At 41.3% G+C, this 27,488-nt stretch overlaps 2 protein-coding genes across 7 annotated transcripts; one reads left to right on the forward strand and one right to left on the reverse strand.

The window, feature by feature from the left end:
- Window positions 1-2,897: 2,897 nt before the first annotated feature.
- On the reverse strand, window positions 2,898-24,165 carry kiaa0753 (KIAA0753 ortholog). Of its 6 annotated transcripts, none has more exons than XM_034700820.1 (18): window positions 23,724-24,164; window positions 21,472-21,765; window positions 21,068-21,353; window positions 20,842-20,951; window positions 20,680-20,742; window positions 20,136-20,357; window positions 19,831-20,008; window positions 18,876-19,078; window positions 18,563-18,696; window positions 17,550-17,687; window positions 16,590-16,679; window positions 15,407-15,494; window positions 15,141-15,209; window positions 14,881-15,051; window positions 14,598-14,679; window positions 14,279-14,399; window positions 6,360-6,593; window positions 2,898-4,460 (listed from the first exon to the last, which is right to left on the reverse strand). In XM_034700820.1, the coding sequence occupies exons 1-18, from the start codon at window positions 23,736-23,738 to the stop codon at window positions 4,307-4,309; spliced, it is 2,652 nt and encodes an 883-aa protein (XP_034556711.1). In that variant the 5' UTR covers window positions 23,739-24,164; the 3' UTR covers window positions 2,898-4,306. The 6 variants fall into 6 exon arrangements, with proteins under 6 accessions (XP_034556711.1, XP_034556710.1, XP_034556712.1 ...); XM_034700819.1 differs by having other exon boundaries at window positions 15,141-15,212; window positions 18,876-19,075; window positions 23,724-24,163; XM_034700821.1 differs by having other exon boundaries at window positions 17,550-17,684; window positions 23,724-24,163.
- A 255-nt stretch (window positions 24,166-24,420) lies between these two features.
- Window positions 24,421-26,744, forward strand: txndc17 (thioredoxin domain containing 17). Its single transcript, XM_034700823.1, has 4 exons — window positions 24,421-24,693; window positions 24,933-25,014; window positions 25,930-26,005; window positions 26,227-26,744. Exons 1-4 carry the CDS (start codon window positions 24,549-24,551, stop codon window positions 26,293-26,295), a joined length of 372 nt encoding a protein of 123 aa, XP_034556714.1. The 5' UTR covers window positions 24,421-24,548; the 3' UTR covers window positions 26,296-26,744.
- The last annotated feature ends 744 nt before the right edge of the window (window positions 26,745-27,488 follow it).

Raw genomic sequence — 27,488 nt, forward strand, 5'->3', positions numbered from 1 at the left:
TAAATCCAGTTGTGTGATCTGGTCCAATCTGACAGATGCTTTACCTAATGGGAGTCTCTAAGTTATTTCTAAGCTGATCTTGACCTGCACTTCAGCAATGCTTGACCTAAATTGCTGCAAAATGGGTTTTCTCACAGAGCACTTGTGGCACACATAACACTCTGCAGGGCGTGAAGTGGTCATAATCCAACACAGCTTGCTGTGTTTCGACCACACATAAGGTCACACGGTCTAGAAGGGATTGTCTGATTGGTCGAGCTATCATTTGGCACACACAAATGGATATTATTGATAGAGGAAAATGCCTGTGGCTGAGCCGTGGCTTTGGAATGTGAGAGCAGGACACGCTACATTACTAGACTCTACCAGGAATACATGCAGCCAATTTAAATTTGTCATGAAAGCCAATGACAATGCACTTCTCTACACAATACTGAGCCATGATCCAGTTGAAAAAAACAGCAGCAGACAGACTAAAAAGGCAAGGAAGCCAGTGAGACAGATAGCCCTGATTATTCCAGATAGCTGCACAGACTGTATCCAAGTAGAAAACAAGGCTAATTGAATTAGGTGAATGTCTGTTGTAAGAAGAGTTTTAATGCTGGTGAGGACTTTCTGTAACTCAAACTGTGCAGAAAGACACACAATTATAAAAAGAAACACATTTATAAGAAAGAAAGGAAAATAAATGAAAAATAATCAACATATTTTGGATGATTGAAGGGCAGCTGAACAATAAGTTAACCTCTGACTCTGACTAAACGAGGTGACATCCCACAAAGACTCAATCTGGCAGTGAGATGTGAGACTCTTGGAAGGTGAAGGCAAGACTTGTTTCAGCAACGTAAGACTTCCTGGGAACCATTACAGAGTCACAAAATACAAAATGTGGCAGTCAGCAAACCAGGATTTAACACCCGAGGTGTAGATTTGTTTTTTTTCCCGTCTGAGAGAACAATTCAGCGACTTAGTGGGCTGAACAGCACTATCAGCAACTGAGAAGAGTCGATGGAAGCTAACTAAAATAATGTCTGTGATTCCTGCTTTAAAAAAAGAATACTGATTTATACTAAAATATTCCTCCACCAATGTGTCACAGTGAGTGTGACACATGGTGTCAAGGTAAACTGGCAATATTTCACATCCAAGGAGGGTTGAGTGGTAGCAGCTCAGGGACACATTACATATTTCTTCTTCTGCAGTTAAAGAAAATATGTTTTTATTTTTGTTTGTGTTGTTTTGCCCCCTCTGTCCTTAATATCAAGTTATACGCTGATGTAGATTTAGAGAAGTGATGTTGCTCTGCTGGTATGAATTTGATTATAAGGAAATGCAAAATGCATGCAGTCTTCTGGGAATGCATTGCACAGAGCTGCACTTTGCATATGTATCACCAAGGACATATGACCCTTTTGCAATTCAAAATACTGTATGCATAATTTAAATATGTAAAAGTTGATCATTCACATCCTACCTTATCCTAATAAGGTTTGTCACTTTAGTTTTTGGCACAACTTTTGTAAAAAATAAGGGTACAAATAATATCTATCTATTTTGGTAAACAGAAAAATACAGCTTCATGTCATCAGCATAGCAGGTGTCGGAAATGCAAGTGAACCTAAAGGTCAAGTGTCAAGTAAAAACAAACAAACAAACAAACAAAACAACGGGTCCAGGAAGTGAACCTTGGGGAACTCCACACAGTAATGGCACAGTTTGCAACGGCAACTTTGTTTAACAAAGGTGATTTAAATCTGGAATATTGCTGTTTCTCCTGAAAGTAAGGGCGTTGTATGGTGGAGAAAAGTTAGGGTGATTCTGCGGCCCCATGACTGACAGGGGTCAGAGGTTGTGAAATATTAGAAGTGGTAGAGCCCAGTATGACATTTTTCCATGTGACCCAAAATCCCTGGCGGCATGAATACATCTTGAACAAAACAATTGATGCTCAATTTCAAAATATTTCCTCACTTATGATTGATATTAATATTTGATTATTAACCATTAAAGCACCAACCAAAGTTTAGATGAGCACACAACTGTTATAAGTAGTTGGCTTTAGCTTAGAAACACACTTTACTGATTGTTGAAAAGCAGAAAATTGAGTAAGCTTAAAAGTAATGTACAACTGAATGCTCCTTTTTGTTCTGAAGTGTGTTGTTCTGTGGATTGGCGTTTATTCACAGCTGTATCTTACACTGGAATAAAAAACATGATGAAAACATTGAGTTTGAGTTTACACTCTGTGGTATACCTGTTGCTTCAGATGGATGGTATTGAAACCCCATCATTTTGAATAAATCCTCTCTATACAGAGACTATACTTTTTATTTGTTTCACATGATAACTTTTTAACTCCCGGCAAGTTCTGAGACCATTTATCATCCCTACAATACAAGGCTGCGACTGGATTGTCAGGAGTCAGGGTGTTTTCAGGTGTTTCACGGGAACAGCAAATGAAGCCTGAAAATAATTTGACTAAAAAAGACCTGCAACGCGATATGCTCTGCGTAAAATGCAAACAATGCTGGTATTAGCATGACAGAACATCCATCAACAGCAAGCTGTGCAATAGGCCAAAACGTTTCCCATCCATCTGGTTTAAGTACTTTGAATCAGCTGAAAGAAGCTACACAAATGTCAAACAGCAGCCTTCATGTACCTGCACTGAACAGCTAAGTGCTCCCTCAATGTACCATGAATATATTGCAGTCTGCGTCCTCTCCAGTTCTGAAATTAGCTCTGATAATGAGTCAGCGCTGGCTGGTGGCAAGGTCGAATCTCTCTGACCATTAGAATTTATTATAATGTGAAAAACACTGCTGATTCTGATCTGTGTACACTGACATCTATTTGTTAGTGTATAGATCAAATAACAGCACAGTGAGAAAAAAATCTACATATAAGTCATATATTGGCTTTATTACAGTGCAGGATTTGCATAAAGAAATATGAAGCAGAAAACCGATTTCACTCCTCTGTGGTTTGCTGACAGCATAGTTTCACAGTCAACGCTAAGTGGTGCCTGCTGAGGAGGCAGAAAAGAAAATATATCAGGCTTTGTCTTTGAAATGACACACTTGCCAGACACTGTAAAGATTTTCTGAACCATAACAATGAAAAATAATTAGAAATTAGCCTCTGAAATTAACAGTTTCATGTCTACCAATGTCAGAACGGCATTGATTCTTCGTGTTCTTGTAAAGATGACAACACTCCCCCCCTTGCTTTGAGCCAGCTGATTTCTATCTGTCCTTCATGGAAAAGAAGGAATTTACATGGAGCTGGAGCCTGTGAAAAGCTGCATATATACCAACACCCACGCAGAAATGCAGCCTGAGAGAAAAGCTGGGCAGCTGATTCAATGTGAGCTAATTCACTCAGTCAGTGTGGATGTCTGCTGTCAGAGGCTGATCCCCCCCAGGCCAGCACAACATCTGGATGTGTCCCCTCGGCTCTGTCCGCACAGCTTTCATGTTGCTCTCAAGGGACTCAACACTTTCTTGCTCTGCCAAGTCTGTCTTGTTTGTTTTGCATTTACAGTTGACACTTAACGCCATTATGATACAGGATTCAGCCGGTCAGCTGCAACAGAATAAACTTGTTGGAAGAAATAAAGAACAGCACCAAAAAGCTCACTGTAAAGTGCCATGAAACAAATTGACAGTATGTTCTCACTCGTGCCTTTACTCACATTAAACACTGACGGATAAAAAGCTTCCCTACTGTGCTTTCACCCTTTTATTAGACATTAAAGCGAAAGAGGAAATCCAGTCACAATAGATTAAACACATGATGCTCTTGGCTTCCTACATCATTTTGTTGGAGACCGTATGCAATTAATTTATTTCCATATTCCAACGTGGAAATAGAAAGTGCAAGTAATCCTCAGGGAGATTTAAATCAAGTGCAACGGGAGGGCGATAATCTTATAATCCCCTGTACTGTCGTAATGGTCTCTCCAAGCTTATCTAAACTCAACTAACTTTCCCTGTGGAATTCAATCACAGCTACAGACCGACCACAAAGAGTAATGTGACTCATGCTCCCGGTGCAATTCAACTATCTTGTCTGCAGCTTTGCAGCTTTATTAACAAAAATCATGATGATGATTAAATAAAAGCACATTTTGATCCATGACCACTTCTTAATGCACAGATATTTAACAAAAAAAAAAAAAAAAGTTTTATTTCAAATCGAATTATCCACTCAAAAAAAGCAAACAATCCTTGAATGGTCCTTTGTACTTTCGTACTTTCTCTGTAGCAGTTTGTCAAAATCAGCCAAGCCACTGTGTTTCAGCTTCCTATTGGCTGACCAGAGCCGCAGCAGAAGCAGGAGGTGACTGGATGGGCTGAAGAAACTCTGAGGTGAAGACAGCCTCAGCGTACTCCTCCACCATGTCCTGAAACTCTGCAGCCACGTCAGCCACAGCCTCCGAGAGCAGCTCGTCTGCCAGGCTGCAGAAACGAAAAGAAGAGAAATAGTTATGTTTAACACAAAACTGCAAAGTCAGGGTGGAGCATGTGACAAATTCACCTAACAAGTGAAACAAGCTGATCGTAAATATAAGTTTATGTCACGACATTACAGGAGATGTCAGGAGTTAAGGCAGTGTGGTTGTAAAATATTCTGTCCTCATCAACCGGACCAGACCTTTTAAAATGACTTCCTGAAAAGGTCAAAAAACTTCACGTCACTCCCTAAGCAATCAAACAAATTATAAATCATCAGCCTTTTTTAATCTGCAGACGCTGTGATTAAAGCAGATTTATTCTCACCAGTGTGTTGAATTTTCAGAGCTTGACATGAAAAACTGTGAAATATATGCTCTGCCTTGAGAGGCATGAAGTGAATGAAAATAACTCAAAAAGACGAGCTGGCTGGAAGCAGCACTGCGCTAAATTTCAGTGTTTTGATCATTATCTAGGTCAACACACACACACACACACACACACAGAGGGAGACACAGAGGCAGGGACACGAGGGATCAGCGAAAGTGGCGTTCTCTTTTGGATCTCCCTTATAGAGCCCCTCAAGTCATCAGGCTGTCGGTGCAACAAAACAATGAGTAACTGTGCTGTTGAACTGCCTGTACCTTTTTTCCTTGTCAATACGAGAACACTTTGCCCTCAGCTCTGGATACAGGGGGGACCAGAGTAAAAGAAGCTACTCTTAGGGATTGGGAACAGCCATTAGGAAATTTCATAAAACTAATATTCTAAAAGCTATGCTAACGCTACCGAATGACGCTGCATGTTCTATGATTAACACTGCAAATCTAATGAAATCTCACCGTAAAAACTCAATTAACACTCATAGCATGCACGAGTAATTGTGCAGCACATGCTTGATATTAATGTATGAATATGCAGCATAAGTTCCTCCAACCACTGAATAATTATCCCGCTCTGTTTAGCCATTTCCATATTCATCTGTCCGCCGCTGACAGTGTAAAAAATGGATTAAAGGACTTCAAAGGCAGCTTTAAACAGCTCAGTGTATGCATGTTGTGTGTGTTTTCACAAAGTTCTGCTACTTTGTAATCGGTCTCTTAGCAGAATGAGTCACTCATGGTGGTGTGGCTCCACAGCAACAGTCGGCCGCTCATTACCATCTTATCACACAGACGGGTTTCTGTACCACGTTGGAGTAGCAGGGGGTGTGCGTGCTTATACGTACGTGTTCTCTCTCCACAAACCACTGAGATAATTGGCTGCCTTCTCCTCACACCGTATCCTCCTGTCTCTCCAAATTGACAGAAAGTGCAGATCCATCTCTTGAAAACTTCTCTGATGTGGGGCTGATAATGAGCTGGTGTCGAAGCATTTAGTGCCCATGGGTGGGACTGGGAGACAGATTCTTTTTCTAGCATTTTTCTTAAATCTGAATGTTTTGAGCTGTTCACAATCCCACACATATCTGTGACGCAGAGAAAGACTTTTGGAAGAGCGAAACCTACATATCAAAGAGATAAGAGATGTTCAAAGGTCGAGAGGGAGTCTTTTGCAATGCAGCAACTTAAGCATTCTGTTAGGTATGTAAATTTGTGAGTGGGAGAGAAGAAGAAAGGCGAACACCAGAAATGCATCATCCAAACCATAACCCCATTGCGATCCTTTCACAGCAAGACTTTCAGATGTTATGCATTAGGTTTGTCAGACACGTCCAGCAATGAAACACAGATCAAGTTCAACTCTTGCCTCTGTGTGGCTCGGAGCTTTTAATGTAGCTTTTTGTGGCAGAAAGTTTTCTATAAAACCTCAACGACACAGAAAGGTTGCTGCTTCTGTGTCAGCACTGTTTCACTTCACATTCTGTCAACCAGAGTTAAAAAACCTTCACTGTTAGTCTGTTACCTGTCAGCGATGGCCCAGGGATTGAAGCTGCCTGCATCCTTGTGTGCCACAACGCGGAGGTAGGCCTCGTAGTCTCCCCTGTATCTCCGGATGTTTCCCAGCATGCCGCCTGGCACAGTGATAGCAGTCCCTCTGCCTCGCTCCGCTGGGCTTGGTAGGAACACGTTGCTGTGTGTGGGCCGCTGTTCATCTTGGGATGCCTCCTCCTCCGACAGGCTGCTCTCAAAGAGGACGCTGTATGTGAAGAAACACAAGAGGAGGCTCATGTTCTACGACACCTTTTCATTACCTCGACAGCCCACACTGTATGAAGTGGGTAAAGGGCCTCTGAGTGCTGCGGCTGTGGAGAAGAGTTTATTGACGAGGGGAGCAGGGATGGAGTGCAGCGCCATGATTGACCAGAAACACTTGCTGCGCTTGATACGCGACGGAGGATGATGAATTTAGGAGAGGTGTCGGAGTGAGCCGGGGCTCAGCTGGGCATTGCCGTGGTCTGGCTTTATAATCCTCTCTGCTCGGACAAATCAGTCTGGCTCCTGCAGCGGCACTCTCTCAGTGCTATATTTAGTGTTGCAGCAGCTCCCACAGCAAAGTGCCTCTCTTTTGTGCTCCCTGGCCCTGACTGAACTGGTTTCTGTTTTGTCTGTGGCGGCTGCAAACTGTGGGGTGGCCATCAATATCAAAGTGCCAGCACAGTTAGCTCTGCTTCCGGTGCCTGATGGCCATCTGAGAGAAAAACATAGGAAATGCAACAAATACTGCATCCTATGAAATCACTCTCTATTCATAAATTCAGAGAAGCACTCACACACCCCATATTCAAAAACAGAGAGGCAGCCTGTCAGCAGACACTTTTCAAACACTGTCGCCCCAAAAGTTCTCCAAGTGAAACTCACAAATGTGTGAGTAAATATGTAATTAGTGCCCTGTAGAGTCAGGATCCACCAATATTGGTATATCAGGGCTGATACCAATGCCAGTACTGATTACTAACAGTTCATGAGACCGATTTCCAGTATTTAGAATCGATATACATTTACAGTAACAAAGAAAAAATGTCACCCAGAATTTAGAATTTACCATTTTAAAAACTCCAACGCAAGACTTTGTTGAAATGTCTTTAGCAAATGTTTCATATTCAGGAGTTAACAGTTAACCAGTTACAGTACAGTTATGTCACATAGTCCTATGACTTCTAGCCAATCAGATTGTTTTGTGGGTGGGGCATTATGTGAGACAGAGTAGTGATTAAAAACAGACCCAGATGGAAAGGCACACCTGCAGCAGAGCCAAAGAAGCACGATTTTTTTAATGAATTGATGTTATCAGCGATCAATAAAATAAAACAGTAAACCAGATTATGGGCCAGATGCCCAATATGGGCCCTGATAATTGGTCGACCCCTACTGTAGGAGTTCAATGAGAGAGCAACCTTTAAGGATGCACCAATACAGCTCTGAGTACTTGTATCAGTTTGTACTCACCCTGTTTATAAACATCAGCTTTTTGGGAAAGAATCTGGAATTCAGATGTAAATATTTATCTTTTGCTCCACTTCAAACTCATGATGTGATGAAAAATGATTTAGTCTACAGTGAGGTTTTTGCCTTTGGAATTAAAAAAGGGATTTAATGAGAGAAAGGACATAAAGTGAATGATAGCCCTGTTAATGTTTGTTATTATTCCTGATTCATATTTTAGATCTATTTTATCTTACTGCTTATTAAATGGTTTGTCCATTTTTTAAACCTTGACATCACAGAATTAAAGCTTAAGAAAAGTTTTGGTCTTGTTGTCTAATAAAAAAAACAACTTACTAAGTTTGTGTATGGAAAGCAGCGACCGAGACTAATGTGTTAATCAGGAAGCGATTGAGGTACGAAATTAACATCTAACATTTTTTAATGCTAGTTTCTCCCTGTCAGTGAACTGTAGTTAAGCTGATCCAGCATCCTCCTACTTCCTGCTGATGTCATGCTGGCATAATGAGACCACTCCCACATGACTCAGCAGATAAGTCAAAAACAAGAAGCCCTTTTTTGGGATTGGGGTGATACTTCCAGTTCAAACTTCCACGCATACAGGCGCAGCTAATCAGACTGATGTCAACGGGCAACCTCATCACATAGTAGGGCTCTATGTTGTGTTTGTGAAATGCTGTAGACCTGTGGATAAAACTAAATTAAAGAAGTTCAGCACAGCTTTTGCTAAATGGGTGGAAAAAGTCAGCCGGCCAAATAAAGATGCTGGTAAGAATTGCTTTATAATGGTAACATGGATTTTAAAACTGTTTTGAAATATTAAACAATACAATTTTTTAAATGAGATTGTTATGTAAAAAAATGACAATTTAGCTGTCACTTTTTATATGTGAAAGATTGACTGTAACATATTATTTTTTCAATTTGTAAAATTGAATCTGTGCTCACCCAAAGACAGTGTGATGAAGGATTGATTAACTTACAGTGCTCACTAACGATTTTGAAACAAACATTAATTTAAAGTCCCTGGGGAATTAATAACAACGAAAATAAAAGAGCAGCAGCAATTAATAAAAAAAAAACAGTGTCTGAACTGGCTGTCGGCTACAATGTTGTCTCAACATCTGAATTGGTATCCGCCCTGTTTCCTCTGCCGGTGCATCCCTAGCAACCGTATATGACGTCTTCCATGAAATCTGTGTGTCTGTGTGGGCTGTGCTTGACAGGCATGCACGAAGTGAATCACTAAAAAAGCATCCTCTCCCTGTCACATTCGCCCACCTACTCTGCAGCTTGGCCTCTACTAGACAGACACACATCCCAACAGATGAACAGCATTGACAGGATCACATCATGTGACTTCAAAGTTCTTATTCTGAAGTCTTCTTCTTTTTCTATAAAAGCTTCAGCCACGTGTCACCTCAGAAGAAGAGGGACATGACAGAGGAGTGGGCCCTACTGTGAATCAAAAGAGACGCAGACACAGCTGAAGCTGAGCTGGACTGAGATGAATGTGGTGCAGAGGTTGTCGGGTGTGATTCAATCGAGCTTCACGGGGACTCTGGAGAGATCCTTGTTGCGAGGAACAGATGAGTAGTTTGGAGAAATATACACAGATTGATGCATTTTTCTCATCTTTTACGTAGTGCTAAAATCTTTGATATTCCAGCACAGCTTCTGGCTTGTTTGAAATCCTGTTTCCATTAACACAAACGGGGGCAGACGGAGTGAAAGAGCAGATAAAAAACAATACATGAAAGGTTGAGAATATTGCTGAGTGGGCCTTTCATCTTTTCATTGATTTGTTTGACCTGCTGATGGAGCTGCAGAGGGCCGGAATTAGCCAACAGGGCGCACAATCGGGGTCCGTGTCTGGGCTCCTCACCATGGATACATAAATCTTATCTGCCGCTGTGTTGATGTTTCCAAAGATGAAATCTCTCACCTCATTGTCTCAACGGCCGTTTGATAGCACTCATGCAGGAACTAACACAGCCAGGGTGAGGAATAATGGATGCTGTTTTGGAAATGGATGATGGAAGTGCTAAGATATTGGTGTTATGTCAACAATCTCCCTCTGACAAGTATTTGACGAAAGCCCTGTTCTGAAGGATCCCAGGGTACAAGAGCAGCAGAGACTAACAGAACAGCATGGACCTGTCTACTCCATCCTCTGCTCTGTGCTTTCAGAAGATCCAAGGGACAAACTTGGATGCTGAAAAACGAGGTAAATGTGGGAATGCACAAAAACTGCAGTTCCTCAGGTGTCTACTTGAGGCTGGCTCCAAAGCCAAGAAAACCCTGTTCAAGCCTGTAAAAAAATCTCCATGTTTACAGCAGAATTAAACACATTTACAGCCAGTTTTGATTTTATTTAAGCTAAGAGTTATGCATAAATAGGGGCTTAGCTGATTTGATTGGCAGGTGAATGCATCGTCTTTCCCTCTCCCTCCTATGTCCTAAAGTTACTAAGCATAGATCTTTCTGGGGGTCCCTTGGCTCCTTTGTCTCGTAGGTTCCTCATCACCTCTCTTTCTCTCTTTTCATCTCCCTCTATCCCTCTTTCCAACCCCAACACTGTCTCAGCAGACGGATGTCTAACATGAGTCTGGTCCTGCTTGGGGTTTCTGCCTGTTAAAGGAAGTTTGTCCTTGCCGCTGTAACAGTCTAAATGCTGCAAAGTGTAAGTCCTGTCTGTAAGATGGAACTGGATCTTATCCTGACTTGATGTTGGGTCTCTGTTAATACTATAACATAGAGTATGGTCTAGACCTGCTATGTTTGTAAAGCATCTTGGGATAGCATTTGTTGTAATTTGGCACTATATAAATAATGATGAGTGATTGATTGATTGATTGATTGACTGATTGTAGCAGTAACACCATTGCCTAACCTAAGCTCCACCCTTTTTGCCAGTGTCTAAATTAGCCAGACGTTAGTTATAATTGACATTCCAAATATGGTGTCAGCCATCTGCTGTCTACATGTCTCCTCTTTAGAAACCAATACTTGATGTCACGGAGACTATGTCCAGGTCTTTTAAAGTCTATGATAACAGCACAGAACTCAAACAGAGAAAAATAAACAGAAGAGCCATAACCAACATCAACCTGTCAGTGCTCCTATCTGTGCAAACCTCAGATTCAAAGACACCTCTGGAGATAACACACTGACAGCTGTTGTGTTTTTAGAAGCTTCCTCACTCTCTTCTTCCTTGGTGTGTTTAATGTGTGTGTGTGTGTGTGTGTGTGTGTGTGTGTGTGTGTGTGTGTGTGTGTGTGTGTGTGTGTGTGTGTGTGTGTGTGTGTGTGTGTGTGTGTGTGTGTGTGTGTGTGTGTGTGTTTCCGTGACACATGATTGCATTCTTTTTTTTCCAATGGAAGCCGATGATGTGTCTCCCTCTGGACTGACAAATCTGGGTTATAAACAACCAATCAGAGCCGAGACCACTCACATAACGAGCTCCTCACATCTTCTGTTACCAAACCAACTAAAATGAAAACCTCTCCATTCTGTTACACTGAACAAAGGCAGAGGATAAACACAAACACACAAACACCTACACGAAAAAAAACTCAGTTAAAAGGCTACATGGGAAATGCTGTTTAAAACTGGCTTTGTGGGAAATGATCTCAGGAAAGTAGAATTCTGCCGATGGCATCACAAGCTCTCCATCCTTACTTTGTTGTGCTTATCACAGCACTAAATAATTGATAACATGGACTGTGTGAGTAACTGCAGCAGCTGTAGTATGGAATCACCCCCTTGGATTATAGCTGAACTTAAAGGGGACTCCCTATTTGTACTCTTCTTGAAAAGGCTGAGGCTATTGGTTGTTTTTAGGGCACTAATGCTGCATATTTCCCCAGGCTGCAGATGGAAACCTACTATCAAATTCCAGTTCTCAATCATAACAGGGACCAATACGAAGCTCAGGTCCGGTTCAATCCTACACATTCTGACTTAACAGCCGAGTTCCTCACACAAACAGTCAAATACATTTGGTTTCAGGTTGTTATAATGTGGGTCTTGTTGTCTGTATCTCCCTCCTGTTTTTGTTTTTGCAGATGCACCAGGCTGCTGGTTCTGTCTAACACAGCGTGCCTCCTTTCATCTCTTCAGCGGTGTGTTTCCAAATGTGTCACCTGGGTGGTTTAAGCCTGCAGCACAGAGACAGCCCACTCATCTCTTTTACAGCTCAGGTCAGCTTGCAAAGCAGCTTCTTGGCCCCAAAAGACAGCTCTATTTAACAATGTGCCTAATCAGCACTACCTCTCTCTCTGTCTCCCAGCCAGTGACTCCCTGAGTGTAACTTTATTACTGCTAAAGGGACCAAACACGGTGGGAAAGGTGCTGTTGTCTGCGTACTGCACCTTCTGCTCGTTGCAGAGAGAAGAAACAAACAAAATGTATCTGTCAAGAGTCACTCTGATTGTAGTGGGGTACACCGTCTGCAACAAGTGCTCATTTTATTGGCAGCAGCTTCATCATTCACTCTTTTGATTACACAAATATATAATTCTGCCAGCACTAAAAACTCCCACTGCCACTTTGGTATTTACTTTAGCCATGAGAATTGGAATTAAATATGCAAATGAAGACTGTTTATACAAACAAAAGCACTTAATTGTCCAAACAGTTGGAATTAATTGCTCTGGTCTCCACTGAGAGTGCAGAAGAGGTGACTAATATGGACGACCTTCAGATCAATTGTAATCATTTCTCAGAATGATAGAGTTCAGTCACTGGAGCCACAGAATATTATGCAGGAGCGTTTCATAGACACAGCCGTCATCAATGCAAACAAAGTTGTGCCGGCATTCTTGAGTGGGACTAATGGAGAATAGATTCTCTGACTGACGCCATGACGATGAGTGAGTCAGCAGGAAGCAGAGCTCCATGCTCTCCATTGATGATTAATATGTACGATTAGTATGCTGATCGATGTTCCGACTGAAACAGACAGTCATTACTCCAACTGTGGCAGAGATGTTGGAAATGTTCCCACTAAGAGAATCTAGCAACAGATTAACTTTAACAGAGAATGCATATCAATCACTTTCTATTAAAAGCAGACTGGAGATAAATGTTGATTCATTGATCAATTATGTCTTTTAATTTGATCTAAAACACCCTCTTTCATAACGCAACACTACAACAACTTGTTCCACTTGTACCCTTCTTCTCTATTCGTAACTGCATTACCAAAATTAACACTTTATTCAGGCTTGGATCCACTCATTGGTTCTTCAAAAACTGTTCCCTTGTTTACTATATTTGTTTCTAGTTGAGGTTAATTTGCAATCGAAGTATGTTTTCAGAATTATTGGTGTCAAATTATTCTACCAGCGCTCTCTGTGATTCAGTGTGTCTATGAAGAGAGCATAAAAAGGTCCAGCAGGGAGCCGGTACTTTCTAAAAGGCCCTGTTATTTGGATTCAGGATAAAAGTGCTGCAGGCAGGTCTAACTCTGCTTAATGCCACAGCGATTCTGGGAGTTTCACAACAACTGAGCTGGCAGTTCTCAACATGACTTTGTTCTTATTAAGAAGCTGCGAAGCTCGATACCTTTGAAGTAGGAATAAGTCATGGAAAAACACACAACACCTCCTGAAGAAATTGAGACACTAAATACTTCAGAGCACCTAAAAAAATGGAGCTATTACTTGATGGAATGAGAGCATTAGATGAGTCAGAGTCGATCTCAGGGCAAAGTTTCCATCCAGGGAACTGAACCTGAGGCACTTTAAGTCTGACGGACTTTAATTTTCTAATGGTGTCGCTTGAATTTATCAGAAGCAGCATCCTGCTGGCTCATCTGTGTCAACAACTTGTAGTCCTTCCGCTCTCTTTCCTTCTCTTTCTAAGTTCCTCATTAATTGAAGGAGAGAGCAGCTGCAGCCAGAGCCGCGGGCAGTGGAGGGGCTCTCTGAGGAGTCGCTGCCAGAGTCAGGAATAGACTTAGCCCTGGGTACGGTAGCCACCAAGTGGCTTTTGTGGGACGAGTGAGGCCTCCCGGTGGGACAGTGTTCATGGGGCAGCGACACATCATGTGGAAGGAAACACTCTGCATCTTTGAAAATAACATAAACCACTTCACTTGTATGAGTCTAGAGGCCTCATTAAAACAATGGATGTCTTCCTGTTGGTGATGCTGCAGTTGTTCTTGGATTCTGTAACAGCTACAGGAAGTCTTTACTGAAATTATTTTTGTCTCTTAAAAAAGTGAATCAAATATGACTGAGACATACAAATAACTGAAGACCTACATGTGTGTGCGTATGTGTTCTAAACAGAGGGTCACACTGTTAGGAAAAGGTTAAGGAGGCCAAAATGTGATGAATGGTACACTAAAATTTCCCTAAACTCCTCAGAAAAAAATGAGTAGTAGAAATTATTTGGGTGTGAAATAACAAACAGGTGACATTTTGAACTCACCCAGTCTCCACAGGTTTCTCTAGGACAATATCAGCTGCAGAGCTCTGATTCAGCACTGGCCTTGTGAGCCTGATAGGCTGAGGGGAGGCTGGCCTGGAGCCCGGGATATGACACAGGGGTCCTGGGAACAGCAGAGAAAAATAGAGGAGGAAGCGGTAGAGTGTGTCGGGAGATGGATGGGGTGGAGCAGGGGGCAAACAGATAAGACAGAGATGATTCAGAGTGGTTACTGTTCACCTATTGTCAGTTACAGCTCTGTCTCCACCTACAGGAGACATCAGGGACATAACCCCTACAATGAAGGAGGGATCAGTGTTACCTGCTGCTCTTGGTTGATCCCAGTAAAGAGGGTCTGAGTAGGTGATGGAAGCAAATCGTCTCCTGACTTCCTCCTGATCTCTCTGCTCACACAAACATAGAGACACCTTTTACAAAAGAACTGTCCACCTGTCTAAAGTAACCACGTCAAACAGGCTGAACATCATGATCAAGACTGGACACAGCATCAGTAAACAACAGACCAAAGCTGTCACAACCACCCACTAAAAAAACCACACCATCAGTGGTGACCTTTCATTGGAGGACCTGTCTGCAGCTCTCACCTGTATCTCCTCCATCCGGAGCAGCATACTCTCCAGGGTGGGGGCCTGCAGCCTACGCTGGGCCTCACCCTCCAACTGCCTGTCTGTCTGAGCTGCCCACGCTGCCCACGCAGTGTCCTCCAACAGATCCTCCAGCAGGGCCTCGCTGAGCTGCTCCGCACTCTCTGCCGCCTGCGGAGGGGGGAATATGAGAAATGTGTGCCATTTAGTTGAGTTATTGTTAAATAATGACCACTGGATTTAAAATTTATCCAGCTTACCCTCTCTGCGGCCTGATCGGAGAGCCGATTTCTCAATGATGGGCTGATCCTGGTTCTGGTCTCACTGATCTTCTGAAGAGACAAAAACAAACTCCTTTTTAGTCCATCAAAACAAGCCTCTGACCTATACTTAACTAAAAATGGAAAATCAGCAAGCACATACAAGCTCTGTTGAACAGATTTCTAAATGATGCTTTGCTAAATGATAAAGGAAAAGAAAGGAAAGGGGAATTGGCTCGTTACAGACAGCAGATAAGTCTTCATACCTGAGCTTCATCCAGAAGCGGCTGAATCCTCTCTCTGGCTTTCAGCTCAGCTTGCTCAGCCCATCGAGTCGGCGACACAACTTCTGACCTGTATATAAAAACACACCCACACTGCAAGCTGTCACAGAAGAAGTTTGGTGGCTGAATCATTAAGTTGAAACTCTGCTTGTACTCTGAGAGAACATTATAAAACATTTATATTGTTTATAAGAACATATACATTTAAATCTTATGAGATTCCTAAGAAAAGAAACAGCATTAGTCGAACTTTGTGTGCCTCATTATCCACATCAATCTAGCAACACCCAGCATAGAGATCAACTGTGACTGATCCAACCTGTGACGCCTGACATGTCATCCAGTGCTCCTGCTGAGATTCGTTCAAATAGGTTAACTTGATGAATGTGGCATGAGCATCACACTTAAGATATAATATGCCATCTGGAGGAGTCCATTGTGCAGTAAGCAACATCTGTTTGCACATATCACATTTTGCAAAATACCTCACACTTCATAAATGGAGGAGCGACATAATTCAAGCTAAAACTCGAGTATAATCTAATGACTTTTACCCTGCATCATGCATATGCAGCTCCATCCCGCCCACTTTACAGACAGGGATTGCAGATAAAGTTTCCATAAGGTTGCGTCTTTAAGTAGCATGAAGGACAAACCTGTATACTACTGTAGTGTAATTACAGCTTTATGGACTTTGCCTCGATTGCTTTGCAGAGTTAAACTGTCCAATCACGACGTACAAACTGTGAGTGGTTATTAAGGAACATATGCTCTCTCTGGTGCTACAATAACAGCCTGCGTTATTTTCTGTTCTATTGTTTGGAGGTAATTATGTCTGTGCTGCCATTCACAGTCAAACTGTTTATCTAATTGTGAGGCCTGTGTGGAAGATTACTGTGTGGATTGCTGCCTCTATATTGGCAGCTAGACTTGTATGTTTGTACAAGGGGCATCTCTAGTGGGAAAGGTTTCTTAATTTATTTACACACAGCAGACATGTACGTATCTTTATTATAAAGGGTGTTATGTAATCTGTATAGAATGCTTTTTGCAGCTTTTACAGGGAGATAAATCTGCACTATGTTTGTGACAACATCCTAACCTTGAACTCGTATCCCCTCAGATGTTCCCAGTGCATTATTCTGTAATTATACGTCTTTGATACCTTAATGTCTGAATGCGCTCAGCCTCCTCTTTGCTCAGCTGGTTGAGCTCTCTCAGTCGCTGCATGGTCATCTTTTCCATCCACGCTTCCCTTTTACAAAGACAGTCATCATCAGATGAGGCCGAATGCAAACCTCAATTAAGACTTTCTCATAAATAATGCATAATCCTCCCGTCTACAATCAGGCTGCTAGCCCCTGATTAAATGCAAAGCTCAATTGAAGTAATTAATATTTGATTAAACCGGGACATATGCGGTATGGAGCACTAAATCAATGCAGTGCTTATAAGCACTGGAAACAGGCAAAGCTATTAATCACTGAAAAAGAGAAATGGCCTCAATCTGGCGGGCACCTGGATTAATTTATTGGAAGGAATTAACTTTGAATTATAATCAAAGTGTGGCCTGAGGCTCTCAGCGAGTGGGGTCTGACACAGGATTAAAAATACCCCACTGGATACACAGTGAGGGCTCATAAATGCTACTCTTTCACTAGATTTCACTCAGTTTGGACAGTGCAGGACTGAGGATCTGGTGTGTAGGACATATACATTATCTTATTGCTGCTTCCTGATTGTCTTGCTCTGTGTATTTTTTGTCCATGGCCACTTTTTCATAGACTGTCATGTCATCTCCTTAAGTAGCTTTTAGTCATATTGTGCTATTTGTACTTTTCTTTTTTTCTTTTTTCTTTTTATGTTTTTTTTGTTCGTGTTTTGGTTTCTCCTCTCCCTTCTTATTTTCATTTTATTTTACTTTGTTTTTTTTGTTTAATCTTGATCTTTTTAGGGAGCCTTTTTAACATCTGGCCAGGGATGTGAACTAGCCTTTTGGCTAATTCTGGCATATTTACAAAAGTGTTAATTAATACGCATGGTCCTTTTAAATGAAAAAGAAATAAATAATAAATGAAACACTAAAGAAAACAGAGTCATTGTAAGTTGGAGGTTAGAGCTTCACCTTAACGCTTCATTTTGAGCTCGTCTCTTAGTTTCTGAGCTCAACCCAGCGGCAGACTTCTGCTTCGGAGGACTCTCCGGCAGCTTCAAGGGAGAGAAGAGACAGCGAGGCTCTGGTCTTCCCCTTTGAGGGGATCTGCTGAGATGACAGAAAGAATACAGGGGATAAAGAATATGAAACACAGGCAAATATAGTCAAACTCTATAAAGAGGCAAGTCAGACAATGTGTTGAGCAGAAGATTTACGGAGATAAAGAATCACTGAGCGGTAAAGAAAACCCTTATTTACACTTTCTTTGATAGATCTCACTTAAAATGAATAATCCATTTCCCTTTTTTGTATCAGACATAATTCCTCCTTTGCGATTGCTCATCCAGTTAACACAGCATGAGGTTGTTTTATTGCTTTACTCTACCACTCTACTGTATATTTTTATAATGTGGGCAGCAAATTTGACAAAGCCAATAATCACTCATAGAATACAGGCCGTACTTCGAGCAGGTAATTGCTCTACTTTTCTAATGAATACCGCTCACAACCACGACCATGCTGAAAACTATACAACTGATCAGACAGCTCTCTCCTGGCAGAGATTGCACTGATTTATGAGTCTATTTTAAAACGTTATTGTGTTCAGAGCACATCCGTTCAAAGAGCTTTAACATGCAGATTCATACAGAGTGCACGCTGTTACCTTGAGATTACAGTTTCATACTTCATAACGACAAAAATAGGTTATGCTTTTTGAAAAAGCTAATGTGTCATGAGCTGTAGAGAGAGAGAGAGAGAGAGAGAGAGAGAGAGAGAGAGAGAGAGAGAGAGAGAGAGAGAGAGAGAGAGAGAGAGAGAGAGAGAGAGAGAGAGAGAGAGAGAGTGAGTGAGTGAGTGAGTGAGTGAGTGAGTGAGTGAGAGAGAGAGAGAGAGAGAGAGAGAGAGAGAGAGAGAGAGAGAGAGACAGAGAGAGAGAGAGAGAGAGAGAGAGAGAGAGAGAGAGAGAGAGATAAAAGGCTCACCGCTGTGGAGGAGGAGGAGAGTGAGGGGATGTGGGGATCCAGGGCACAGAATGCTCTTTTTGAGGGAGCTGGTTCACACGCAGCTGAGAGGAGACTGTGGGCTGCTGGAAACCTGCTTCTACAGTCTGATTACGCTGATTACAAAAAAAGAAACATCAATTACATGTTGAGGTTGTTTACATAATCCTTGTTGTAAAAATCGCTGACCTCTAGGACACCTTTGTACACAAATCCTGTTTTAAATGTCACTGATTTAAAAGAAAATGAAGCACTTTTGGTGTTTTAACATCCTCTATTCAGGACTCCTCCATACCTTCATTATAATGTCAGCTCTGGTTCTCTCAGAGCGTGCAGCCCCTCCTCTCCTGCAGGTTGTGTTTCTCTGAGCGTGTGCCGGCTGCTCTCTCAGCTCCCTCTGTTGGGCGAGTCTCTCCAGGCCGGCTCTGAGCACCTCTCTCCTGTTCATGAGCTGATGAGACGGAGCTTTTGGCTTCTGTGCGACCATCCTCCTCCCTGCTGACATACATTTAAAAACCTTTGAATTGTTCTGATCATCATTCTACTTAGATAGAAGTCAAGGAAACAACAAAACAGACTCTTTAAAATCAGTATCAAACACACGTAAATCAGTTTGGAATCTGCTTCAACGTGATACAGCCAATTAGACAATTAACCAGCTCTCTTAACAGCCAGCTGGATCCCCGCTGACTTCCATGTAAGTGCCACAGGGATGTAAGTCATGCAACAGAAGAGGCTTCTCTATGGGAGACATCGCTGCAGATTAAGCTCCTTGAAGGTGTTTGTGTCTTGTCTACCACAGGATGCCTCTCAGCACAATAGGAGCCAGCAGGAGTTAACCGCTCATAAGACAAGGCAGCTGGGGGTCTAAGGCACCTCAGTTCAGGTTTTTCTATCACGTCTACTTGTCTTCATGGCTCCTTATCAATTTCCAACTTGGTACAGCCATTTAGGCACAGCAGGAGGCCTGAACACATCCACACAAACGCCCTCAGGTAACCTCTGGATCCACAAGAGAGTAAACCAGCTGTCCTTCATCAACAGGGAAACAATCAATTTACTCTGTGTGGATTTAATGGGCTTAGGAAGCATGTAGAACATCGGCTACCTTATAAAATGCTGCTTTTAATTCAATCCATCAGGTCAGATTTTGTCTTTCACAAACACTGAAGTTTCACATTTACAAGTGGATCACTAAAGCAGAAGCTGTTTTAAATGCACCGACTTGTCCAATCAAGTAAAACACTCACCATGGAAACCTCTTTTGGGATTTGTGGCCCTGCGAGGCCCTCGGACAGATGAGGTACTGGGACCCTTGGGTGCCCTAGTAGGTGACGTGCTGCGGTGAGGAGACTTCCTGCGTGGAGGACATGCTTGAGCCTGCTTCTTTTCCAGCATCTCTTGTTTACTGAGGGCAGAATCCAAAACCTAGGAGGGATTGAGAGGCAAGATGATAAAATGTGGGATCATTAGTAAAACTTCACCGCAGAAACATGCAGCTAGATGTGAAATATTTCCGTTACAAAACAGAACCACCACTCTGTTACTCAGTTACCTCTAGTTTCTGCAGGATGTCAAGGGCCGTCTGGGGCACAGCTGATCCCTGCTCCACCTCAACTTTGGCAGAGCACAAAGAGAGCTGGCGAATCAGCTGGCCCAGCTCCCTGTAGTGAGAGGGAACCTTTCCATGAGATAGATCTGAGAGCTGGTGGATAACAACCTGCAAGGCCCTGAGTGCCCCACGGTGGGCAGCTGCAAGCCTGTTCATTGCCGTGGACTGAAAGAGAGAATAGATGGTAGATTAAACAGGTGACCTGGTGGTTTTTGTGTGGCAGAGGAACTGGAACAAATTACCTAAATCCTGATTCAGCAAACTTAAATCTGTTTAAGAATGATCAGATGTGATAAATATACTGTGAAACTGTAGTAGTTCATCACTATAGTGTGTACAAACAGCTTTACATTTTTTAGAGCTGTGATTTTAGTTTTACATTTACCATTTCTAATGATTGACATGAGGCTCATTCAACCATATTCAACAATAATGGCCTCAGGTCTGAATAACAGTGACTTTATGACAGTGCTTCAGAGAGATGTACCTTTTTCACGTCCCACATTTTCTGGCTTCTGAGTTTTGCAATATCGTCTTGAATCTCTTTCACCTATTAAAGACAATTTTGTAGATTTTTTTATAGACCAGGCATCTATTAAAAAGTAAATGAGGATTTATTTTCACTGACATTAGATGTATTTTCACAGACCTGTTGTTTGAGGACATATATCATACGTCCTGAGCGAGCTGCATGTTTCTGTCTCCGCATCTCCAGCTTTATTTCCTCTTCAGGCTCCAGTGGTTCCTCTGCTTTCTCTCCTGTTGTACAGATCACATCCATCATTATGAGCCATGCAATGTAACATGTATAAAAAAGTTTGCTGATTGTGTTTGGGTGAAAATTAAGCATATTATAATCTGCAGCTTTTTGTCACCTTTGAGTTTTTGGTCACCTCTGTTGGCTAGCTCCTCGACTTTCTGAATATACACCTCCAGCTCATTTTGCAGCTTTTGGATCTCATGGCTCAGGGGAGTCACTTTGTTACAGTCCAGCTGCCCAGGGCCGTGATCTCTTGTTGGGGGTGACTGACCAGCCCGAAGTATGGGAGAAATGGGATGTTTGTGGAAAGTGTGCACGGACAGTTTGGCTCCAGCTCGAGCTGCCTTCTCTTTTGGACTTGAAGCCTTCAGCTTGCTCTTAGTTGGAGTGGCTGCAAGCTCCTACAGAGAGAGAAACACTCTTTGGTCATTGACTAAACTACGCAACAATCAGTCCTTGAGTAGGACAAAAACAGAACTATTAATATGAAACATTGTACGGTTAATCAAGCACAGTTACCTGAAGTAGCTCTGCATCACTGGTCTCGAGTAGAGAGGCCTCCTGAGAAGGTTTAGGGGGGGATTTTGTGAGTGACTCAAGGCGCCGTCGTCTCAGATCACGCTTGGCCAGCTGGACCGCAGCCTGCAGTCTCTCCTCAGAGAGGGCTGTGAAGCTAATAGAACTTCTGGTGCTGTCCACCTTCTCCTGCACCTCTGACTGTGGCTGCAGCCTTTCAATTACAATGGGAGCTGGCGGGCGCACATGGGTGGCACGGTTGCCAGCACTTGCAGGTTTTGCTTCATTGAACAATAGCTGTGGTACAAAGAGATGAGCAGGTCACTGGGTGATTTCAACAACCATGGTGATACACGGTCTCACCCTCTCATTAGGTATTTATGACATTCACTTTATTGAGCCCAGCTTACTTTTTGTTCAGCACAATATAGCTACATCAAATGCAATCTACAGCAACAGCTCCACAATAATAATAATAATAATAATAACAATTCATATTATATAGCGCTTTTCTTCACCCTTGTATTATGTTGAAAAAAAATTACATTCATTATGTTGCGGGTCATTTTGACCCGTACTGTGAAAATCTACTCAAAAAAGTAAAAAACAGGTTAAACCAATAACAACTCTAATTTATACTATATAAACATTTAGAAAAGAGACATACAATACATTTTTAATTCCAACACTATATTAAAGAACTATTTAGTTAATGTTTTTTTAGTGGCTTCATGTCTTCTCTTGTGCTCAGAGATGCATCTTTGTGCATTGTGCTCATTACAAGAACATTCTTGTTTCTCTTTGGGCAGTATGAAACAACTGTTGCTTTCTCAGTGAAAACAAATTTTGATGATGATGATTGCTGCATTCCTTGGTTTTCATCTGATGGATAGACAACGGCAGACTCGTCCTCTGAATCCTCCTCATCGTAGGAAAATTGACAATCTGGATCATCAATAACATTGTCCTCAGTCTCTGAAAGATCCTCTGTCTCTGAAATCTCTTCCTCTGTATCACTATCCCAGTTCAAAATCTGTGATAAAGCTTCTTCAGCTGTAATCCTTCTGGAGCTCATTTTTGGTGTGTTTGTCAAAGAGATGACATGAGAACAGTGAAAAGGACAAGGGAGAGAAAGTTCCTCCTCTACACACACCTGGGTCTCTGGGTCTGAATGGCTATTCAAAGGCACTCAAAAAAAAGTACAACAAAGAGACATGTATATTTGATCTGAACAGCTAATTTACCCACAGTAAAGCGTCTGGGTCAAAATGACCCTTAACATCATCTTTGCATACAAACTCTGCACAGACATTCCACTACACATCAAAGTGTCCAGATTTTACACACCAGTTCATGACCCTAGATGAGGAAAAGTCACAAAGTTTCATGAAGAAAAAGAAAGGATAACCAGTACTTTGGTCAACACAAAAACTGAAAAGGGTCAAATTGACCCTTAACATAATATAAGGGTTAATACTCAAAGTCACTATACATAAAATAAAAGTACAAATAAAACAGGTAAATAAAACAGAACAAGGGGGTAGAGGCCATGTGTTGTATGCTTTTTTTGAACAGGTAGGTCATGAGGTGGTTTTGAATGATTGAAGTGAGTCAGAGTTGCGGATGTGGGGAGGGAGAGAGTTCCAGAGAGCCGGGGCAGCAATGGCTAAGGCTCTGTCCCCAAGGTGCGGTGCTTGGACTTGGTGATAGAGGACAGGAGATTGGCATCTGATGATATGACGCGGCGAGATGGGGAGTGACGTTTGAGGAGGTCGGTCAGGTATGTGGGGGCAAGGTTATTGAGGGCTTTGTAGGTGATGAGCAGGATCTTGAAGTGGATTCGGTGCTGTATGGGGGAGCACTTGAACTTAACATTCATTTGTGCTTGTTTCACAGAAGGTTTGAAAGGTTGATCATTTAATTCTTCTGCCAGTTTTAAGGCTCTTACTGATAAAGTTAGACAAAACTTAAATCACGAATCCTTTCATTACATTACATAATGCATCAACACTACACAGGACAGTGGCGAAACGACCATTTCATAGTAGTAAATTCACAACATCAACTATTGATCACCATTACAATCTGAAGGTGGGGCTTGTTGATGACAAACTGATGTGTCGGAGTGAATGTAGTTTGTGCTTTAACGTACCTAGATAATCTGGAAACCTAGTGTCCCTACATGTACGTGCAACAAGTAGCCTGATGAATCTGAAATAGAGATATTATTAAATAATTAATTACTATTAACTTACTCTTGTTTGCGACATCCCGCTGAAGCCAGAAGAGTCTCTGTTGAGTTGATCCTTTCAGGTTGAACCCCAAACACACCTTTCAGTGTTTGAACCACTTTGTTAAAACTGTGTGGTCATTACAGCGAGAAATAATACGTCCAGGTTATGTCAAACGACGAAGAAATGCAGAAAACAAACACATCTCGCCGAAGATTGTTGGTGTTACAAAGCTACTGTTCTTATACACAGATTACGTTAATCTCAAAAACATCCATTCGACCATTTTGACTTCCTTTCTCACTGCCTTTCTCTGTAATTATAGGAATTAAAAACGACCGTGGGCTCAGAAAGACTGTAACTTAAAGGTATTTTACTTAAATCTCATTATTATCTTTTTGAAATGTAGTCCCATTTTGGCAGCAGTTTGAAACGCCGCCATGACAACAACAGAACGCCACTTAACGGAAGTAGAGTTTAGCAAGTACGGATCGTCAGAGGTGAAAAACATCAGCACAATCGCCTTTTTAAGATAAGCATTAAAATCATAATTACAATGAAATAATTTTACATTTGGGCGTTTTTTCCTTGTATTTACAATAACAGCTATCAGCGGCGCTGCGATAATGACAATCTCATATCTTAACGAATGAGATTTAAAATTCCAGTCACGAATATCAGGTACACGGCCCCTTTAAGAACCTTTGCTCAAACCGGAAGTGGTACTGTCAAATTTAGAGTACTTGTACCAGGTCCCGTGTGCACAGCAGCAGTATTTCCGTTAACACTCTTAGTGCCTCTCAAGTTTAATACTTTTTGTAAGTGCATAGTCACTGCTCCGTTGAAACGATGGCCCACTATGAAGAAGTAAGTGTGCGTGGGTATGAAGAGTTTTGTAAGGCTGTGTCTGAGAGAACAGGAAAGGATATCTTTGCTTATTTCTCTGGTGACAAAGACGCACAGGGGAAGAGCTGGTGTCCAGACTGCGTAAAAGGTAAAACCGTTATTCCCTTTTCTCATACAATATACATGTAATGCTTTTACATCCCATTTCAATTAATTGTTACAGGGCTGAAATGAAAACTGTGCTCATCTCAGCATAGTGTTGTAAACTCAATGACTGCGGTTGTGAGATGCGATTACAGTTGTTCTTTTGGGAGATCTTGACATTTATTTATGCATTTTGTTCTCTTCGAGTAATTTGGCACATTTCTCTTCTGTACTCCTCTCTAGCTGAGCCAATCGTAAGAAGAGAGATGTCTCATCTTCCTGAGGGATCTGTCTTCATCTACTGCCAAGTTGGAGAAAGAGCCTAGTCAGTATTTTTTTCCTCCTTTATCTGACAGCTTGATGTAGTGTTCATTATATCAGCATCTAGGAACATCCAGGGATAAAATGCTGTCACAAAACAGGAGAGCATAGCGCACAATATTGGAGCTGCAATTAAGTCATGAACCCTGAGCCTGACGCACTGTCTGTAAAATTACAGTTCAACGAATTCAGGCCTCACTCAGCTTTAGGTGTTAAGAGACAAATAATTCAGTTTGCAAGTGAAGAAACAAGAATTTCCTATTCTTGAACAATCACTAATAATATCTATTTTACAACCTTGAAATGTTTACATTTCATGTTTGATGTCCTTCACTCATAACGTCAGATTATCAGTATACAATTAGTATTTATTATTTACATTTTAGACAACTGAAAATATGTGACCAATCACAGTGTGTGAATCTGTAAAATATTACTGCATTCAGACCACCATAAAGTATTACATCACTGTAATGATAAGGGTATAGTACATGTTTACAAATCATGCAGCAAGCATGAAGAACATAGAGCTTTTAATGGGACGTGACAGCAGTAGTTCTTTCGAAGCAGCCTTACGATCTTTATCTCAAATACTTTGGCATTGTGATATTTACACCAATTCAATGCTACATCTGAATTACCAGAGCACCTGATTATGATGCAACAAAGCAGCTAAGCAAACATTATTTACTTCCTTCTGTATAAGAACACAGGGTTTTCTGTACAACTTTATTGTGTGCTGTGTAAATGTATCAAATACATTAGAGCAATAGATAATACTTGTCACACTTTCTTTTTTCTATCACTTTGTGAATCATTTAGTTCTTACACCAGTAGCACGTTTGGGTCTGCTCTTTAAAATAATGTACAAATACATTATATGTGTTGCCTTATGATGAATGTTTTTATTATGTTTCAGCTGGAAGGATCCGAGTAATGACTTCAAGAAGACGCTGAAACTGAGCGGAGTTCCGACCCTGCTGCGATATGGCACAGTAAGAGTAACCTCTATTTGATCAGCTCTTTATTGGCATACATTAGTCTGCATTGAGTCCTGCTTGGATTAATGTGGAGAAAAAAATTATAAAGTGATATTGGGGACAAAATTCTAAAGTTGTGTATCAAAAGCATAACTTCTCAATTTTATTGTTGCTAAGGTGTTCTACCTTAATGAAGTGTTCAAACATGTAATACGTGTTCTGTCTTCTGTTTTCAGCCTCAGAAGTTGGTGGAGGAGGAATGCTTCAAATCTGATCTGGTGAAGATGATGTTTACTGAAGACTGAGGGTCCCGCTTCATCCACAGCTGTCATGAGCATTTAAGACTTCTTCACCTTTAAACTTACTACCACTCAGTTTCAACACTATTGATAACCATACATCCAGTGTACATCTCACAATGCATATTTACTCAAATCGACAACTGTGTAAGTTTACATTCAAAATAACAATCCACACGTATAAAACAGAGCCGTTAAAAACGAACATGCTGGAAACTCTTCAGACAATCACATATTATTAATGTGATTCACACTAATTGTTCTTGTTTCTCTTTATGTGCAATGACTCAGTCTTCTATTGTAATTGAAGTTAAATTTAATCCAATGTATCCTAATAATAACACACGGGTTGATAATAAAAAGTGTCTTAGGGTTTTTCATATTGTGATCATGTTTTTGTTGTGATTTTTGTTGACTTGCAGAAGGACTCAAATAAAGTGATACTTGGTGATGAAGATGTTTGCAAGAAGTGAATCTTTGTAGTGTTGTATTTGTTGACAGTAAGATAAAATGTCCACAATACACTAACTTGCATCAGGGATGACACTGGAACATTGACACACCAATGTCAGTGTTTTTATTTAATACTTTTTAGTTTCTTTCCACCATTGGAAGATCTTTGTTCTTCTCCATGTGAAGTGTGAAAATTAAGTTTTGTGCCAGAATCCCATTTATACTTTGGCTCCCTCTCACTTTATGTGTTTTGTCTTTTTGTTCCAACAGTTGGGAGTTAAATATACAGAATGTGAATGTGCTAAACATCTTTTACATTCATCTGCTTGAGCGTGAATTCTCTATAACACATACAAAATCTCATTTTATGAGGTTCCACACAAGAAAGATGAGTAACATTGTTTATTAAAATATTTTTTTTGGCATTTTGCCTTTATTGATGGGAAAGCTGAAGAGAGACAGGAAATATTGGGATCAGAGAGTAGGGGAAAACAGAAGATATTAGAGGCCTTACACCACCAGGCCAACAGCACCCCAGAGATGAGTAACATTTTATGTAGTTTAAAAGATAACTGCAGTTTAATATTCATCCTGCACAATATATTATTAAAAACATGATGCCTCCAGCATGCAAACATTAATAATGCCTTTCACATTTTCACAATCATGCAGGATATTTCATACTTTATTCTCTTGATTTGTTTCATGGAGTAGATTTTATCTCAGAAATTTTAGGGTCATAACTT

This window comes from Notolabrus celidotus, chromosome 14 (assembly GCF_009762535.1).
Source record: "Notolabrus celidotus isolate fNotCel1 chromosome 14, fNotCel1.pri, whole genome shotgun sequence".
Taxonomy (NCBI): Eukaryota; Metazoa; Chordata; class Actinopteri; order Labriformes; family Labridae; genus Notolabrus; species Notolabrus celidotus.

What these genes read in the sequence shown, in the direction of transcription:
- kiaa0753 (XM_034700816.1), bottom strand. An exon ending in GAGCGCATTCAGACATTAAG is followed by an intron (nt 15,495 to 16,589) that starts GTATCAAAGACG and finishes TTTTATATACAG; the next exon opens with GTCAGAAGTTGTGTCGCCGA. An exon ending in CCGATCAGGCCGCAGAGAGG is followed by an intron (nt 15,052 to 15,140) that starts GTAAGCTGGATA and finishes CCCCCTCCGCAG; the next exon opens with GCGGCAGAGAGTGCGGAGCA.
- txndc17 (XM_034700823.1), top strand. Translation starts at nt 24,549, where the DNA reads ATGGCCCACTATGAAGAAGTAAGTGTGCGTGGGTATGAAGAGTTTTGT. An exon ending in GTGTCCAGACTGCGTAAAAG is followed by an intron (nt 24,694 to 24,932) that starts GTAAAACCGTTA and finishes ACTCCTCTCTAG; the next exon opens with CTGAGCCAATCGTAAGAAGA. An exon ending in CAAGTTGGAGAAAGAGCCTA is followed by an intron (nt 25,015 to 25,929) that starts GTCAGTATTTTT and finishes ATTATGTTTCAG; the next exon opens with CTGGAAGGATCCGAGTAATG.